The sequence below is a fragment of the Crocuta crocuta genome, unplaced genomic scaffold, assembly GCF_008692635.1.
Source record: "Crocuta crocuta isolate KB4526 unplaced genomic scaffold, BGI_CrCroc_1.0 scaffold13, whole genome shotgun sequence".
In the NCBI taxonomy this organism is placed as follows: Eukaryota; Metazoa; Chordata; class Mammalia; order Carnivora; family Hyaenidae; genus Crocuta; species Crocuta crocuta.
The window spans coordinates 211998-227946 of NW_027530007.1; the positions used below are offsets into that span (position 1 = coordinate 211998).

A 15949-nucleotide genomic window follows, 5' to 3' on the forward strand; every position below is an offset into this window, starting at 1 on the left:
TTCCAACCCCCCCCCCCCACATATATGTTTCAAACCTTCAAAAAGGGAAACCTGTAAAAATATCTGTTACAGATAATGATACTGGACCAAAAAGGCCAATAGTAAACACATTCATTCTTTTCCAGGGAAAGTCCTTTCAGAACCTCCCCAGATACCAGCTCACCTTAAGGTCCAACGGAAGCTTGTTGGAGGTGAACACACTCAGCTTGATCTGGGGAATGCTGATTTTGAGATTTTCAAAGTAATATCGAATTGGCGTTCCGCCTTGCTCAGCCGTCTTTTCATGAAGGTTTTCATCATACTTTTCCACCTCTGATACAAGAGTAAAACAGAGAATTAAAAACAAAACAAAAACCCCCCCCAAAAATCGAACCTCCTGAAGTCTCATGATTCAAATGCTCATGTTCGTGTTGAAAGAAATTCACAGAAAAATGTAAATGCCTATTTCTGTAAGTTTAGCTTTTCAGGGTTTGGGGATGTGTGTGGTATCCTGCTGTCACTTCTTCGTTACAGCAGATCTGTTTCATGTTGTTTATCGAAAAAGCACAACAGCCTAATCTTTTGATTTGCGACTCTGTGCCATCTGGCAGATGTCATCTTTGGAAAAACTAATGCAGGTGGGGAAGCCAAAGGCCATGGGTGTGTTTGCTGGCAAGGAGTTTTCTAGAAACCGTGTTGTTGTTATTATGATGATGATGATGATTATAAATGGCCCAGGTTATCTGAACTTATTTCGTACTTGGAGTGTAGTTTCACCGAATCATAATGAACAACATGGCCAGTTAAATAATGCATCTGAATGGAAGAGAATGCCTTAAGAAAGAAACAGGCTGCAGGCTCTAAAGAACTGACGTCAGCAATAAGCAAGCACCTTCTCTCCCAAATGGTGGACATTTGTTAAAGTAGCAGAGTCAAGGCAGATTTTTTTTTTTTACTTCTCATGAAGTAAAAAGGATTAACAAGGGCTCGCGCACGGTAATGGGCTCGGTTATTTCCCCTATATCCACACCCACCTGGTCAGCTTATTTTCACTTGGCCTCATGGGCCTCAGAAATAAAACCAAGGAGACTGTACAAATCTGCCTATCAAACAAATTTATACCATAAGCTATTATAGTTCTATTTACAGAAAAAAAGGGAATAGGTTTTAGAAAATGATACTGCGACAGAGACCTGCTTATCTGTATTCAGGGAACAGAAATAGTTATAAAGTGGAGGAGATGATCGAGTGAAAGGCCAGGATTTTACAGAAGCCTAAACCGACTCTACGATGTTTCACAAGAAATTTACTCAGAGCAACCTACAAGAAAAGCATGTCCAATAGAATTTAAAGTAAAACTTCCCAGGAAGGTGCCAAAAGAGAATGGCTGCCTGGCAGGCAGGCCCTGAAGTGGCTGTCCGAATGCAAAGAGACACTGGCGTTCCAACCCAAAGTGAAGAACACAGTTTTAAACAGACAGGATCTGGCTCTTGATCCCAATTACACTTAAAGTTTAAATTCTAAGTTTGGGTTAAAGAGCAAAAATATTTGTCTTGCGTTGTATGTATGTGTGTACATATGTCCCCATGTCCCCAGTGATTTTTTTTCTCTAGCCAATGTGGGCACATAGACATAAGTCTATCTTATAATTTCTTCAGGCTCGATATTTGGTTTAGTTTTCAAAAGACTAAGCATTACTGACTTCTTCCTACACTCCATATATAGGCTTACAAAGGCCATGAGGAAGAATCTAAAATAAAGAGACAAAAGCAAAGTGATTTCTGTAGCAACTGGTAGACAAATTTAGATTTTCAATAGCTTATCTTATTCCCCTCTCCACAGAAGAGTCCAGTAACTAGAAAGTTTGGTAATGACATTAAGGCATAAGGGTATGGTTATAAAAGTTAAGAAGCTAAGGCTAGCCAATTCTGTTTCTCCTCATCTAAACTGAAGGAACTGCCAAAGGGATATCTGATTCTTGGCCTTGAATCTGTTTTTTTTTTTTTTAAATGTTTTATTTATTTCTAGGAGAGAGAGAGAGACAGCATGAGCAGGGGAGGGGCAGAGAGAGAGGGAGTCACAGACTGAAACAGGCTCCAGGCTCTGAGCTGGCAGTCAGCACAGAGCCCGACGCGGGGCTCGAACCCACGAACTGCGAGATCATGACCTGGGCAAAAGTCGGACGCTTAACCGACTAAGCTACCCAGGCGCCCCTTGGCCTTGAATCTGTTTAATAAACAAAGGTTAGGAAACAAAGTGGTTTGCTAAATGACTAACATCACTTCTGTTATCCTAGAGCAGATAAGTCAAAAAACACACAATAGAGAGGAAAAGTGCGCTGTTTCCCAAAGGTACTCCGGACCCCTCCGAGAAGCTTCCTTCGTGCCCGCGTTAGCCCTACAGTCAACAAGCCATACTCGGAAAGAAAGTCACTGAGACAAAAGCCTCGGCTTCTGGGCTCAGGTTGTGAGGTGCAAAGGGAGCTTGTCGGGTACTGAGAGGCTACCCATTTTCATAAGCAGACTAAAAAATGCCATTCTTGGGTCAATTCTCAGACACAAACCTAGAGTGTTCAACAGTACCTGATTCCGCTTGATCATAGCCAAAAAAACTGAGCAGCTTGAGAAGTAGTTTCTCCTCAATTTGCACTGTGAATCTCTGAGCCGTGACCATCAGATGCTAGGGATAAAGAAATTCTGATTAACAGTGTAAACACCAGAAGGAACTCTTACCTGTCCCAGTAAGAAGGCCCCACACGACACAGTATGGTTTCTTCTCTCATGGGATTGTATAATCACATTGTCAAATGATTCCTGGCTCATCTCTCTATATACTGTCACAATTAGCCAAAAATTCCAGAAGATGTTTAATAGACAATTTACCACCCTGTTGTTTGGTTTCTGGGGCAGCTGTGCCTTTCTCGGGGTCACACCTGCAGATGCGCTGCTGTGGACAGCATGATGGTGCTGAGCCTGCGTGGACAGCAGCTACTTTAAGGAGCAGTAGGATGTGAGGGCCACATACAGGCTTGGGCCCCACTGGCACTGGTGACAAAGGACCAGAAGAAATTTGGGGAGAAACCTCTTAGCTCCCACTTTTCCAGAATTTGTTGCTGTAACAGCTAGCTTGTACATGGAAGCTTCTCTAGGAAAGAAAGTGACCTGCTTTTATTAAACAGTGTGGCAGCTTACCCAGGAGCACATCTGTCCCAAGGTCAGACCCCTCCTACCACTCCTTCCCTAATTACTCTATTTTAATAACACATCTGGATCATGCCCGGTCCTGACCCATCTGGACAATGTTATGCTTTCCCACAGAGACTTCACTTTGATGAATACAGACTCTGGCCTCTACGGATTTGGCACAATCAGCCGCAAGGTCATCAAAAACACGGTTGGGAGGGGGAGTTGCTGTAAATCCCTCGGCACCGCGGGGTAAGTCCTTCGTGCTCAACACCACAGGACTACTTCCAGCCACACCCCACACTGCTGCTCAAGCCCCAGCTGCAAGAGGACAAATTGGCCCCCCGCCACCGTGCCAGGCCCCCTGGCCTCTCCCACCCGCCTACCTTGTAGATGTTGGTCAGCGCGCTCTTACTGGGGAATTTCACTGCATTCACTTGCACGGCAGGGCCGGTCTCAATGACCTCATTCTCGTTGCTCAGTGGAGTCACATAGAGCATGAAGGGCTGAGTGGTACCAATGAGCTGATTGTCCACCTAACGCATGAAAATGCAGCAAATCAAAACGAGTTTGTACCTTTGAGTGGGGTCTCATCACATGTAGACACTCGGAAAGTACCCTTGCCATGTTACTTGGTCTCAACAGCGTCTGGAAAATATATCTGCACTGATGACCAGCAATGATTGCAGCAAGGATGACAACAGAAGCTACCCTTCATTTGGTGAGTACTATGAGCCAAGCACCAAGCTGGTCTCCTGGCATGCAAGGTCACATCGAGTCACGTGACACTGGTGATGGCAGACTTACTAGAGTCTGGGCTCCACTGCAATCCTTACCACCACCTCCTGAGGACTATCCCTGTCCTCACGTCACAGATGAAGCTGAGGAGAGAGGCTCTTGCTTAAGGCTGCACAGCTGGTCGATCACAGAACTAGAACTTGACTCCAGGCCTATCTGACCCCAAGCCTAGCGCTCCCAACCACCATGCTACCGATGAATGAAGTGAACGGACACCAGGCAATGAAAACCAGGAGGGAATTGGTAGCGCAAGTGGCTAAAATGGAAACAGTGGTCTGTCCTTAAGTCAAGTCCCTGCTGGGAAGGAAATGATGACGGCAGTGGCATTAGGGATGGCTCTAATCACCCATGCCAATCAGCACCATAGCTGAGAATGCGCTCAACAATCCGCCATGTTTACGGACGTCAGAAGGCTCACTGCAGGAAGCAGCCGCCTCCACTCTGTTTGCCGCCAAATCTTGTACCAGGAGGAGGAAAGAGAACATCTACTGGGAACGCTTAGTGTACTTCCCACATGTCACCTCACATATCCCTTCCTACCACGCCAAAGGCTAAGTATTCTTCCTCCCTGTTTCACAAACATGTGAACAGAAGCTTAGAGATGTTAAGTTAAGTCACTTGCCCACGTACACACAGCTAGTAGGTGGAAAAGTCGAGATTTGAATGCAGGCATTTCGGGCACAAATCCCGTGACCCTCCCGTTAGATCACATGGACTGCCCCACAGCTCTCTGTATAAACTGTTCGCTGTCAAGGTGCAGGGATAAGGGCGAGGCCGTAAGCCCCTTTTCCTACTTCCACCCTTGCCCGACTGTGCACTCCCCCACACAGCAGCAATACTCGTCTTTCAAAAATACCAATCAAGTCATGCCCCTCCTTCCTTTCTCAAAAGTGGGCAACTCCCCTCTCGGAGGCTCTGGATTCTGAGGGAATGCTTTTTACCCTCGAATCCTTCTCCATGGCTCGCTCACTGTCTTCTTCCAAGTTCAGCTCTCACTTTTCAGGAAGATCTTCCAGGGCCACTTGATCTAAAAAGTAGCTCGATCCTGCTTTATTCTTTATAGCTGTATTCACAGCTGCTAATTATTTATCCACTTGCTTGCATATTTACTGGCCGACTCTCTAGGCTGTCACCCAAAGAGAGGAGAAACCTCATCTTCTGAGTTACGGCTGTATCTCTAGATATGCCGCTGATGCTTAAGAGTTTACTGAGTGAATGATCATCTGTCACATCCAGTAGAGGAAACGACATGAAAATTCTCACCCTGTTCTGACCTCTCCTTTGTTCTTTCCCCAAACGTATTTGATACAAGATGTGTAAGAGTTAGGAATTCTAGTTTTATTCTCCAATTAGATTAGATGCTCCCTGAGGACGGGACTGTATTTTCTATTTTAAACGTTCTTTCTCACAGTGCTATAATCAGAGTAAACACTCAAGTCTATTTTCTATGATTTGCAGCGCACATTAAATCAAAAGGTATTGTAGTAAAAAAAATTTTTTTTCATTAAAAGGTTAATGAAATTCACAAAGAACAAATGACTCCTTGGATCTTCTTCTGTAAGGTCAAAAAAGACAAAGAAATCAGAAGCACATGATATTAACTTTCTATCTGTGTTCGGACAAATGGGATGTGATTAGCCTGAACTATCTGCTNTGGGTAAATTCCTAGCAGTGCTATTGCTGGGTCGTACGGGAGTTCTATTGCTAATTTTTGGAGGAACCTCCACACTGTTTTCTAGAAGGGCTGCACCAGTTTACATTCCCACCAACAGTGTAGGAGGGTGCCCGTTTCTCCACATCCTTGCCAGCATCTGGAGTTCTCTGATTTGCTCATTTTAGCCACTCTGACTGGCGTGAGGTGGTATCTCAGTGTGGTTTTGATTTGTCTGAACTATCTGCTCTTTGTGATAAAGGATAAAAGAAAACATTTTTCCGAGAAGGGGTTTTAGCGCGGATGGAAGTGCGTGCCATGAGCGGGAGCGGAAGTCTGCCCACCTGGGGAAAGAAGCACATTCTAGGTTTTTGGATCCTTCTGGAAATGTTTACCAGGAAGTGGTTTCCTGGACATGTCAACCCTGGTGGAGGCTGGAATGAAGGCCTGCAAGTACAATGCTACCAATAAAGGAGCTGTCTTTGTGTGACAACAAAACTCTGGCAGAAACTGACAAAATCAACCTTTTCAGAACTCTGAGAGTTAACCAAAGGCTTACAAGGACCCAGGGATCATTTATCGGAGAAAGTTAGCTGAAACTCAGCAAGAATGGCGAGCTCTGTGGCGTTCCCATGATCCTTTCCCACCCATCTTCTCCAGGTCCACAGAAGCCTCGAAAACCAACAGCCCCGCACCCTGGCAGCCAGTGATGGGGGGTGGGAGCACGAGCTTCCAGGTCCCCTGAAAGCTCCATTCCCAGGGAACTGTCAAGTTTGGGCTCGTCGGGGAACTCTCTGTTTCCCGGTATCAGTAATTTGTGTCTTCTCTCTTTTCTCCTGATTAGACTCATTAGAGGATTGTTCATTTTACTGACCTCCAGGAATGAGTTTTTGAGTTTTTTTGTTTGTTTGTTTTTGTTTACTGTAGTTGCTGGTTTCCATTTCAGTGATTCCTATTGGGATTTTTATCATTGCCTTTCTTCTGTTTATTTTGGGCTTAGTCTGTGATTGTTGTTGTTTAGTTTCTTAAGATGACACCTGAATTCCTGGTTTTCGACCTTTCTCCTCTAATACTTAGGGCTATAAATCTCTCTTCGGTACAGGTTCAGGGGCATTCCATCAATTTTGCTATGTTGTCTTTTCATCTTCATTCAGTTCAAAATATTTTCCAATTTCTATTTTGATTTCTTCTTTGATCCCTGGGCTACTCAGAAGTGGGTTTTATAGTTTCCAGACATTTGGGGGATTTTACCAACTACCTTTCTGTCATTTCAACTGGATTCCATTGTGATCAAAGAATATACTGTGTGACTTGAATCCTTCTGCCCTTGGGAACTGTTTTCTGTTCCAGAATGTAGTCTCTCTTGCAAAGGTTTCATCTGTACTTGAGAAGAACGTGTTCTCTGCTGTTGGTAGATGGACTGCTGGATAAATGTCAATTAGGTTTACCTGGGTGGTGGTGCTATTCAATCTAGTATGGCCATGATGACTTGCTGCTTGTGTGATTATTCTATTGATTATTCTGAGAAGGCAATGAAATCTTCTACTGTAACTGTGTACTTGTTCGTTTCTTCTTTCAGTGCTATCAATTTTTGCTTCCCCTATTTCAAAGCCCTCCAATCAGGTATATAAATAGTCAGTATCATTATATCCTCCTGACAAACTCATTTATCGTTAGGAAATTATCTTCCTTATTCCTGGTAATACGCTTTGCTCTGTAATGGATTCTGATAGTAATCTAGCCATTCCCACTCACTTATGACTAGGTCTAGCTCAGTATGTCTTTTTCCATTCTTTTCTTTTTAACCTACTTGCGTCTTTATATTTAAAATGTTTCTTGGAGGCATCATATAATTGGAACTCGCTTTTTTTAAATCCAATCTAATCATCTCTGCCTTTTAATTGGAGGTGTTTGCAGCATCTACATTTATTAATTGACACAATTAGGTCTGAATGAGTCTATCCATCCTGCTATTTGTTTTCTATTTGTCTCATCCACTCTTTCCCATGTTTTGTGCTTCTTCTGCCTTCTCTTGGATTATCCAGTTTATCTGGATTGTCGACTATTAGTTGTAGCTCTTTGTCACTTTAGGATTTATAGTATTCATCTTTAACTTACTAGTTTATGTTCAAAGGACAGCATACTACTTCATGTGTAAGAACATTACAGTGAATATATGTCCATTTCTCCCCTCCAAGACTTCAGGCTATGGTAGTCATTCACTTTACTCTAACATGTCATACGCCCCCAAAATACAGTGCTATCACTTTTGTCTATGCAGTTGATCATCTCTTAAAGAGATCTAAATAATCAGAAAATACCCTTATACATTTACCCATGTATTTCTCATTTCAGGTGCTCTTCATTCCTTTGTGTAGATCAAGACCTCCAGCTGCTACCACTTCCTTATGCCTGAAGGATGTTCTTTATTTTTTTAGCGTGAATCTGCTGGTAATCTGTTCTTTCAGCTTTGTATGTCTGAAAACATTTTTATTTCACTCTTGTTTTTGAGAGACATACTCACTGGGCATTGAATTCGAGGTTGACAACGTCTCCTCCTTCCGGTACTTTAGAGATGTTGCGTGCGGTCTTGTCACTCGCACAGTTCCCAATGAGCAGTCTGTTCTCATTCTCACCCTTGCTCCTGCATGGGACATGTCTGGTTTAATCTGGATGACTTATTCCTGGTTTTGAGTAATTTAATTATGATGCACTGTGGTGCAGTTTCCTTCATGTGCATGTGCACGTATGTGTTTGGATTTGTGCTTGAGCTTCTGTTTGTGAGTTTAGTTTTCATTAAATCTGGAACACTAATGAAGATTTCTTCCAATATTTTTTATACGCCCTCCTCTCAATCCCGGCCTTCGGGGACGCCCATCATCTGTATGCTGGGTTGCCTGAGGTTGCCCCATTGGTCACTGACACTGTTTTCTTCTTATGAATGATTTTTCTCTGGGCATTTCAATGTGGACAATTTCTATTGCTATGTCTTCAAGTTCACTAACCTTTTTACTGTACTGTGTCATCTGTTATTAATTGAATGCAGTGTGTTTTTCATTTTAATCTCTAGAAGTTTGATTTTCTCCCATCTTCTATGTCTCTACCTTTTTGAACATATACAATGCAGTTATAATAAGCGTTTTAATGTTCTTCTTTGAAAATCCTAACATCTGTGTTAGTTCTGGGACAGTTCAACTGATTGTCTCATTATATATTTTGTTTTCCTACCTCTTTGCACACCTGGTAATTTTTGACAGGATGCCAGATGTTGTGAATTTGACTTTGTTGGGTGCTGAATATTTTTGTTTTCCATTAAGTCTTGAGCTCTGTTCAGGGATACAAGTTAACAGATCGATCCTTCCAGACTTTCCTTTTATGATTTGTTAGGCAGGTCTGGAGCCGTGCTCAGCCGAGGGCTAATTATAGCTCACCACGAACACAAGACCTTCTGGAGGACTCTTCCGCATGTCGCATGGGTTATTAGTGTTTCCAGTCCGGCTAGGAGAACAAAACCCATCCCCAGCCCTGCAGGTCATGATAAGATCTCTGCCGAAGCATTAACATGTTTAGGACACCAAACACCGGATCTGGTTGGGGGCCCGGCAAGAACATAGGGGGATTAATAAGTTGCGAACTCCCCGCATTACCTGTACATCCTGTATGCTGAGTTCAAGCATATGACTGGTAGCCAGCTGGGTATAGTGCACACTGATTCCTGTGAGACTTGCAAAGACCAGTTCTTCTGGGACTTTGTTAATTAAGGACAACCCAATTCCACCTTCTAACTTCACAAGCACCTGAAAGGAAACCAAAATACAACACAGTGACAGTTTAAAATTTTTTTTAACATGTTTTATTTATTTCTAGGAGAGAGAGAGAGAGACAGCGTGAGCAGGGGAGGGTCAGAGAGAGAGGGAGTCACAGACTGAAACAGGCTCCAGGCTCTGAGCTGGCAGTCAGCACAGAGCCCGGCGCGGGGCCCAAACCCACGAACCACGAGATCATGACCTAAGTGAAAGTCGGACGCTTAACCGACTAAGCCACCCAGGCGTCCCCACAGTGACAGTTTAAAACAGAGGCCAAGGTAGCCAGGAGCGTAAAGGAAAGAAATGGCTTTAAATCCCTCCACTTTACCTCTGAGCAGAAGAAAAGCACTGAGAGAAAAATCGTATTAGCCAGCCCGGTCCTCTCACTAGGCACCTTTCTCTGCAGGCATGGTGCCCACCCCACCCAGAGCTCCAAAGTGATAATGATAATACCTCTCTCGGAGCTCTGAGGACATTCTGCATTTCATTATGGGAAACTAATTGTTTGAGAATCTTTCTCCCTACTTGGGCTGCAAGCTTTTAGTAAGTTATCTACTGAACTCCCGTGGTATCCAACACAGCGCTTTACCTATAGGTCCTTAATTAAAAAAAAAAAAAATCACTGAATAAACATCCAGTAAGTGTGCATTTTCATGTTCATCTTGTGTTCCTTTTCAAACTTTTTACTTTCCAATTCCCAAACAGGGAAGAGAGGAAGAAAGATGACAAGAGAAAACAACTGGGGCCTCTCAAAAAATCTAGTTGCCTTATTCTCGACCTTCAGTCCTGTGTAAATCCCAATCATTTAGTTTCCTTTATTGTCATTTTACTTTAGCAACGTTGGTTACAACCAGATTCAACTTTAGCTGTCATTTAATTAACACAGTCACACATTCATGTTGTGATAACATTAAACACCATGAAGCAACAGCCATATTTAGAATTCACAGAGGGCAGAGAGAAAAGAGGTCTAAAACTGAGAAAACCACAGAGCAAAACTCTAAACAAATTTATGCTAAAGAAATAAATATGCCACACTCAAAACTTACTTCCAATTCCTGCTCTGTGTCTGGATTCTTCAATTTCTGTACCTCTTGTTCAGTTACAGGAAGTTCGTCCACTTCATACGATGAACGGTCACTTTTCCGCTGGGAGAAATCTGTTATCTGAAGTCAAAACACTAGACTGAGAAGGCTCACACTTCCACAGTGACACCTATTCCATCCCAACTGTAGAGATCAAAAGTCACTATCTGCTCAATAACCCTGTGGAAGTTCATGGTTTCCAAAGCACTGCCAAGGAAGACTTATGTAACAATGAAGTAAACTTGGTTTCAAGTCTACATGGCAAACGTCGAGCTGCAGACCCTGAGAGCCTAATACAGGGGGAGGCATCTGCAGGTGATCGAGAATTATACAGGTCAAGTGGAAATATGCAAACCTCACGATCACTGCATTCAATATCTGTCTTAAAAGAAGGGCGCTTTTATTTTTTTTAATTTTTTTTTTTTTTGAGGGGGGTAGAGGGTCAGAGAGGGAGAGAGAAATCCTAAATAGGCTTCATGCTGTCAGCCCAGAGCCCGATGTGAGGTTCAAACCCATGAGCCATGAGATCATGACTTGAGCCAAAACCAGGAGTCTGACGCTTAACTAACCGAGCCAGCCAGGCGCCTCAGGAGGGTGCTTTTAGAGAAGGCACTGTGGATCATGACGTCCCGCCTCAGACAGCTCACTCGTACGCACCAGAATCCTCCTCTTCTCTTTAGCTCTCTAATTACACCCTGACCCGGGCCCCTGACCTCCAGCATGGCTTCCTCTGAGCATCACACCCATGTTTACACTGATTTCTGGACATCTTCACATGGACGACATACCCAGCGAGTCCAAAACTTAACTCCCCATTCCTCCCAGAAGTCTCTTCAGTGTTCATATCTTAGTGACGTGGATTATTGTCCTACTTGCCCAAATCAGAATCCTGAAGGCCATTCCTGACTCCTTCCTCTCTTTCATCCTCACCTTCCATCAATCAAGAAATCTGTCAGACTCTACTCCTTAATAAGCTTCCATTTCCACTTGTTTCTCTCCAATCTCTTCAGCCCCACCCCTTCACCCCACCCCTGCCATCTACTCCAGTCTGGGCCACACTCTCTCATCCGTATGAGACGCCCCTTGGCTGGTTCTCTATCTCCAGTTTTCCTCCACTCCAATCCTCCACACTGCAGAGTGAGTGATTGAAAAACATTTCTGCTCATGTCATTCCCTGACTCCTACTGCCAACAGAAAACCCACAAAATTTGTAGCATGTAGCAGGCTTTTAATAATCTGGCCCCAGCCTTATTTCTGAGCATAGGCTCTGTTCCAGTTGGGTCTCTCCTTTTTATCTCCAGGCCTTCACTTATCAACTTTCCAAAGACTACACGTGCTCAGTACCTAGAATCGTGCCTGGCTCTGATAAGTGCCTGACAAATAACTGTGGAATGAACACACTTCCGATTAGGGCATAGTCCCTCCACTTTTCCTTTTGATCTGGCTAACTTAACTCTTTTCAGTTAAGCTTTAGACCTCAACTTAAATATTACTTCTCTTAGGATCTCCCAAGCCTCCAAACCCGAGAATACAAATCCTTCCTGTATATCTATGTAACACCCTCCCCTCTTGCTTTCAAAACACAATACTGTCATTGTCTGATCAGGGATCTCCTGTATCTTCTTGTTAATGTCATTAATGTATCAATTATTGAAATATTTATAATATATGATGAATGATAAAAGTAATAATATGTACCATTCTTGGCATTACCTTCTTGAATTCATATACTTTTTTATATCATATTTTTATACTTTTAATTCTTATAACAACTTTGTGAGGCAGGTCTTGCCCCCATATTATAAATGAAGATATCATATCCTCTTAACCAGAAAGATGTTTCAATAAATATTTGTTGAATGACTAGCCAATGTGTGTGTGTGGGGATAAGCACACAGTTGAGATTCATGTCAATTCTCAGGAGAAAGCATCACCTGGAGGGCTCTAGTTGGTCCATCTGGGATGACTCTGATGGATAACATTCCAGAGCCAGGCCTCATTTTTTGGTTGATAAATTGCTGTTCAGGTGGAACTGGCCCCAAAAGCTCCATGGAAGTATCAGGACCAAGGACAACTTCAGCTCCATCAAATAAACCAGAAAGCCCTCCTTTGGCCTAGAAGAATAAAGATGTGTAAGAAAAGGAGAGGCACTGACTCTGACAATTTAACATGCCATTTGAAACAGGTTATCAAATTTAAATTCTCTTTTGAAGGGTCATGGTCCATTCTTAACAAAAACACTTACTATCTTTTCAGCTTTACAGAAGATGAAAACTAGGAGGATTCCCTGGGCGAGACAGATAGTTATGATATATGAATTAAGAGAATTCCGAACAAGAATAGGGTATGTTGGTTTAGTAGTAACTTCTATTCATTAAAATAAGCTTTAAAAAGCTACCAAAGTCCTGTTTCCCTGTTTCTCATTTGGGGTTTGCTTAAAATCCTAAAACATTCTGAAAATAAAGCAATTGTCACTGTCATTCAACTCTCCAGTAAGAAGCAAATTCTGGAGTTGAAAACCTCCCCAAACAGGCCTGTGGTTGGACAGTCAGCTCAAATATTCAAAAATGGCACCTGTTCTAAAACGATACTGGGAATGGTGAAAGTCACCTGAGAGCCGGCTATTCAGACCTTTGGAGAAAAGTATCTTCTGCTATCTGCCCCACACTAAACGTAAGTCTATGCCAATGAGACAGATACAGGGCTAAGAGAAGGCAACGGCCAGAGTGTCTTAATTCCTTTTATTAATTTTTAAACACTGAGTAATCAAGAGGAAACTTCAAGCTGGGTTTAAAGAACAGATTTCAATATGGAGACAACTCTTTATGACTGTTGTAAGTTCAGAAGGAAAGTGGGTAAACAACCTTATCAGGGCAGTGTCAGGAGATGGTTAATGCCTTCGATTACTCTATTTAGAATAATACGATTGAACCAAGCTTATTTCCCTAACCAAAGCATACTCTGTTCTGCTGAATACCATTATCATAGGGTCATACAACCAGAAAAATGATGAAATGGATTCAAGAAACAACAAAACATCAGAAAAGGATTTTTTGGTATGGGAGGTTGGGGGGGTGGGGGTGGTGCTCTGAGAGAGTCCAAATTACATGGGCTCTAGGAACAAACTGGAAGTAAAGTCAGGGTCAGACACAGGGGCCGACAATTATAACACGCCCTCTCGTGCCTCCAGAAGCCTGAATTGTATTGCTAATTGAAAATCACAAATCCATTCCAGATGTGTGCTTCATAGAAGCAAGCAGCTTGTCTTTGATGAAAAAAGCTCAGGGCAATAGAGATAAAGAAAATAAATCTCCCCAAACAGCAGGCAGAGGCTCCTTGGAGTTTTGCTCAGGGCCCTGGAGAACAATCTCCCCGTTATGGAGGGACAGCCAGGTTCCCACCAGGGACAAACACACCCAGACATCTCTAGTCAGGACTTGACGTTCTAGTGTTTACTTTTGGGTAAAGCCCTGGGCTGAGGCAGAAAGCCTCCACGTCACTTCAGCTATCTGCCCAGGCCTCTGAGACAAAACTTCCTACCAACTCATCTCAGATCCATGGTCTCATTTCTCGCCTGAAGCCAGAAGGGCAGAAAATCCAAACTCCTGGTAATTTCCCAAACGCATTTTGGCTTATGAAGTACCCGGCGGCTTATCATGGGGTAGACCTGGTTGAGGACAGAGGAAACGGACCAGCGATCTTCATTCTGACTTTTGCTACAACTGAACGCTTATTTGGGCCCCACTAAGAATGCAGACATTAACAGAATCTAGAGAATGTAGAGCCCATGACAATGACTCACCATCTCCTAGAACACTTCACAAAAGACTGTTGTAGTTGGTACAATGACTTCACAGGCCTAAAACTAATGCACCTAACTGAGCAGTAGGCTTTTTGCTGGCATTTTTCTTTCTTTCAAAACTTATACATAACTTCTATCACCAAAGAAAAACAATCAAGGTAAGCCAAGGGAAAAATCCCATTACTTACAGGCAACTGCTCCCAATACGTTTCTCACACGTCACCTTAAAGAATATTTCCCCTACAAGTGCACACAGATGCATGACAAAAGTTTCTTGACTTTCCCTCGCTCTGGAATTACTCATCCATGTTCAACGACATATCGTGTATATCCTAATTGAGACTTTATTTCAGATAAGGCTAGAACACTGCTTGCCACAAATACGGGCGTCAAACACCACTGACCTGGACAACCAGCCCATGCAGCCCACAGGTCAGTTTTCCTTCTCGGAAACTCCATGTCTGTGTTGTGCTTCGCCTGCGATCAGGCTTTCTTAGCATCAGTGGCTCATATCTGGAACACAGGAGAGTGCAATGAATCCTCCGAGTCAGATACGTTCGGCCTGAAGACAGTACTGGGATCGTGGTTTTGCTCTTCTTTCTTCTAACATACTCCACCTTTAAAACCTAATGGGCAGGTGGCGCCAGGGTGGGCTCGGTCAGTTGAGTGCCCAAGGTCATTGTCTCATGGTTCGTGGGTTTGAGCCCCGCGTCGGGCTCTGTGCTGACAGCCCAGAGCCTAGAGCCTGCTTCTGCTTCTTTGTCTCCCTCTCTCTGCCCCTCCCCTGCTCATATTCTGTCCCTCTCTCTCTCAAAAATAAACATTAAATAAATAAACCACACACACACACACACACACACACACACACACACACACAAACCTTAAAGGGCAGGTAGCCAGAATCCCGTTGCAGCTAAGCGTCTCTTAATGAGGGAAGAGGAATAAGCCAAAACGGAAAGCAATGAACAGGAGGACACAAAGAAGTACCAGTACTTCTAAGGATTCACACCAGAGGTAACGACCAGCTTCCTGCATTCCCACAGGGACAGGCAGTTTGAGAAGGGCAGTCTGCTGAAAAGATCTTAAAATATTTTCAAGAGGTTTTTTTCCTGCTTAATTCCCAATTACTTTTATTTTATTTGGGTTTTTACGTAAGTCATATAAAGTCATTTTGGAAGTGAACAAGGCTATTAACTGGAAACAGATACACTGCTTGCATAAAGACACTAAGGCATAGGCAAATCAAATAACTTATCTGTCCCTAATAACCGATTTGAACCCCAACGAGGTCATCATAAAAACGTATTTGACTATTCTCTCAATAGTTTATTTTTGCTTTTGAAATATTTAACAAAATTCTTAGAAAGATTAAAAAAAAATTGTTCAGGGTGCCTGGGGTGGCTCAGTGAGCTGTACATCTGACTCTTGGCTTCGGCTCAAGTCATGATCCCAGGGCGGTGGGATCAAGCCCTGTGTTGGGCTCTGTGAACGTGGAGCCTGCTTAAGATGCTCTCTCTCCCCCTCTTTTTCTCTCCCTCTGTCCCTCGCCCCACTTGTGCTCTTGAACTCTCCCTCTCTCTCTCAAATAAAAAATAAATAAATAATATTTAAAAATAATAAAAAATAAAAAAAAAATAAAGGCCCAA

General features: G+C 43.1%; 1 protein-coding gene across 3 annotated transcripts in view; it reads right to left on the bottom strand.

Moving 5' to 3' along the window:
• VPS13D (vacuolar protein sorting 13 homolog D) overlaps positions 1–15949 on the bottom strand; it is a 251706-nt gene that overhangs the window by 93630 nt on the left and 142127 nt on the right. For all 3 annotated transcript variants that reach the window (XM_077763779.1, XM_077763778.1, XM_077763781.1), the window contains 7 exons: positions 14708–14816; positions 12436–12615; positions 10466–10582; positions 9258–9407; positions 3548–3697; positions 2562–2658; positions 164–312 (listed from right to left, as the gene is read on the bottom strand). In XM_077763779.1, coding sequence (XP_077619905.1) covers positions 164–312; positions 2562–2658; positions 3548–3697; positions 9258–9407; positions 10466–10582; positions 12436–12615; positions 14708–14816 — 952 coding nt within the window. The remainder of the gene's footprint in view (positions 1–163; positions 313–2561; positions 2659–3547; positions 3698–9257; positions 9408–10465; positions 10583–12435; positions 12616–14707; positions 14817–15949) is intronic.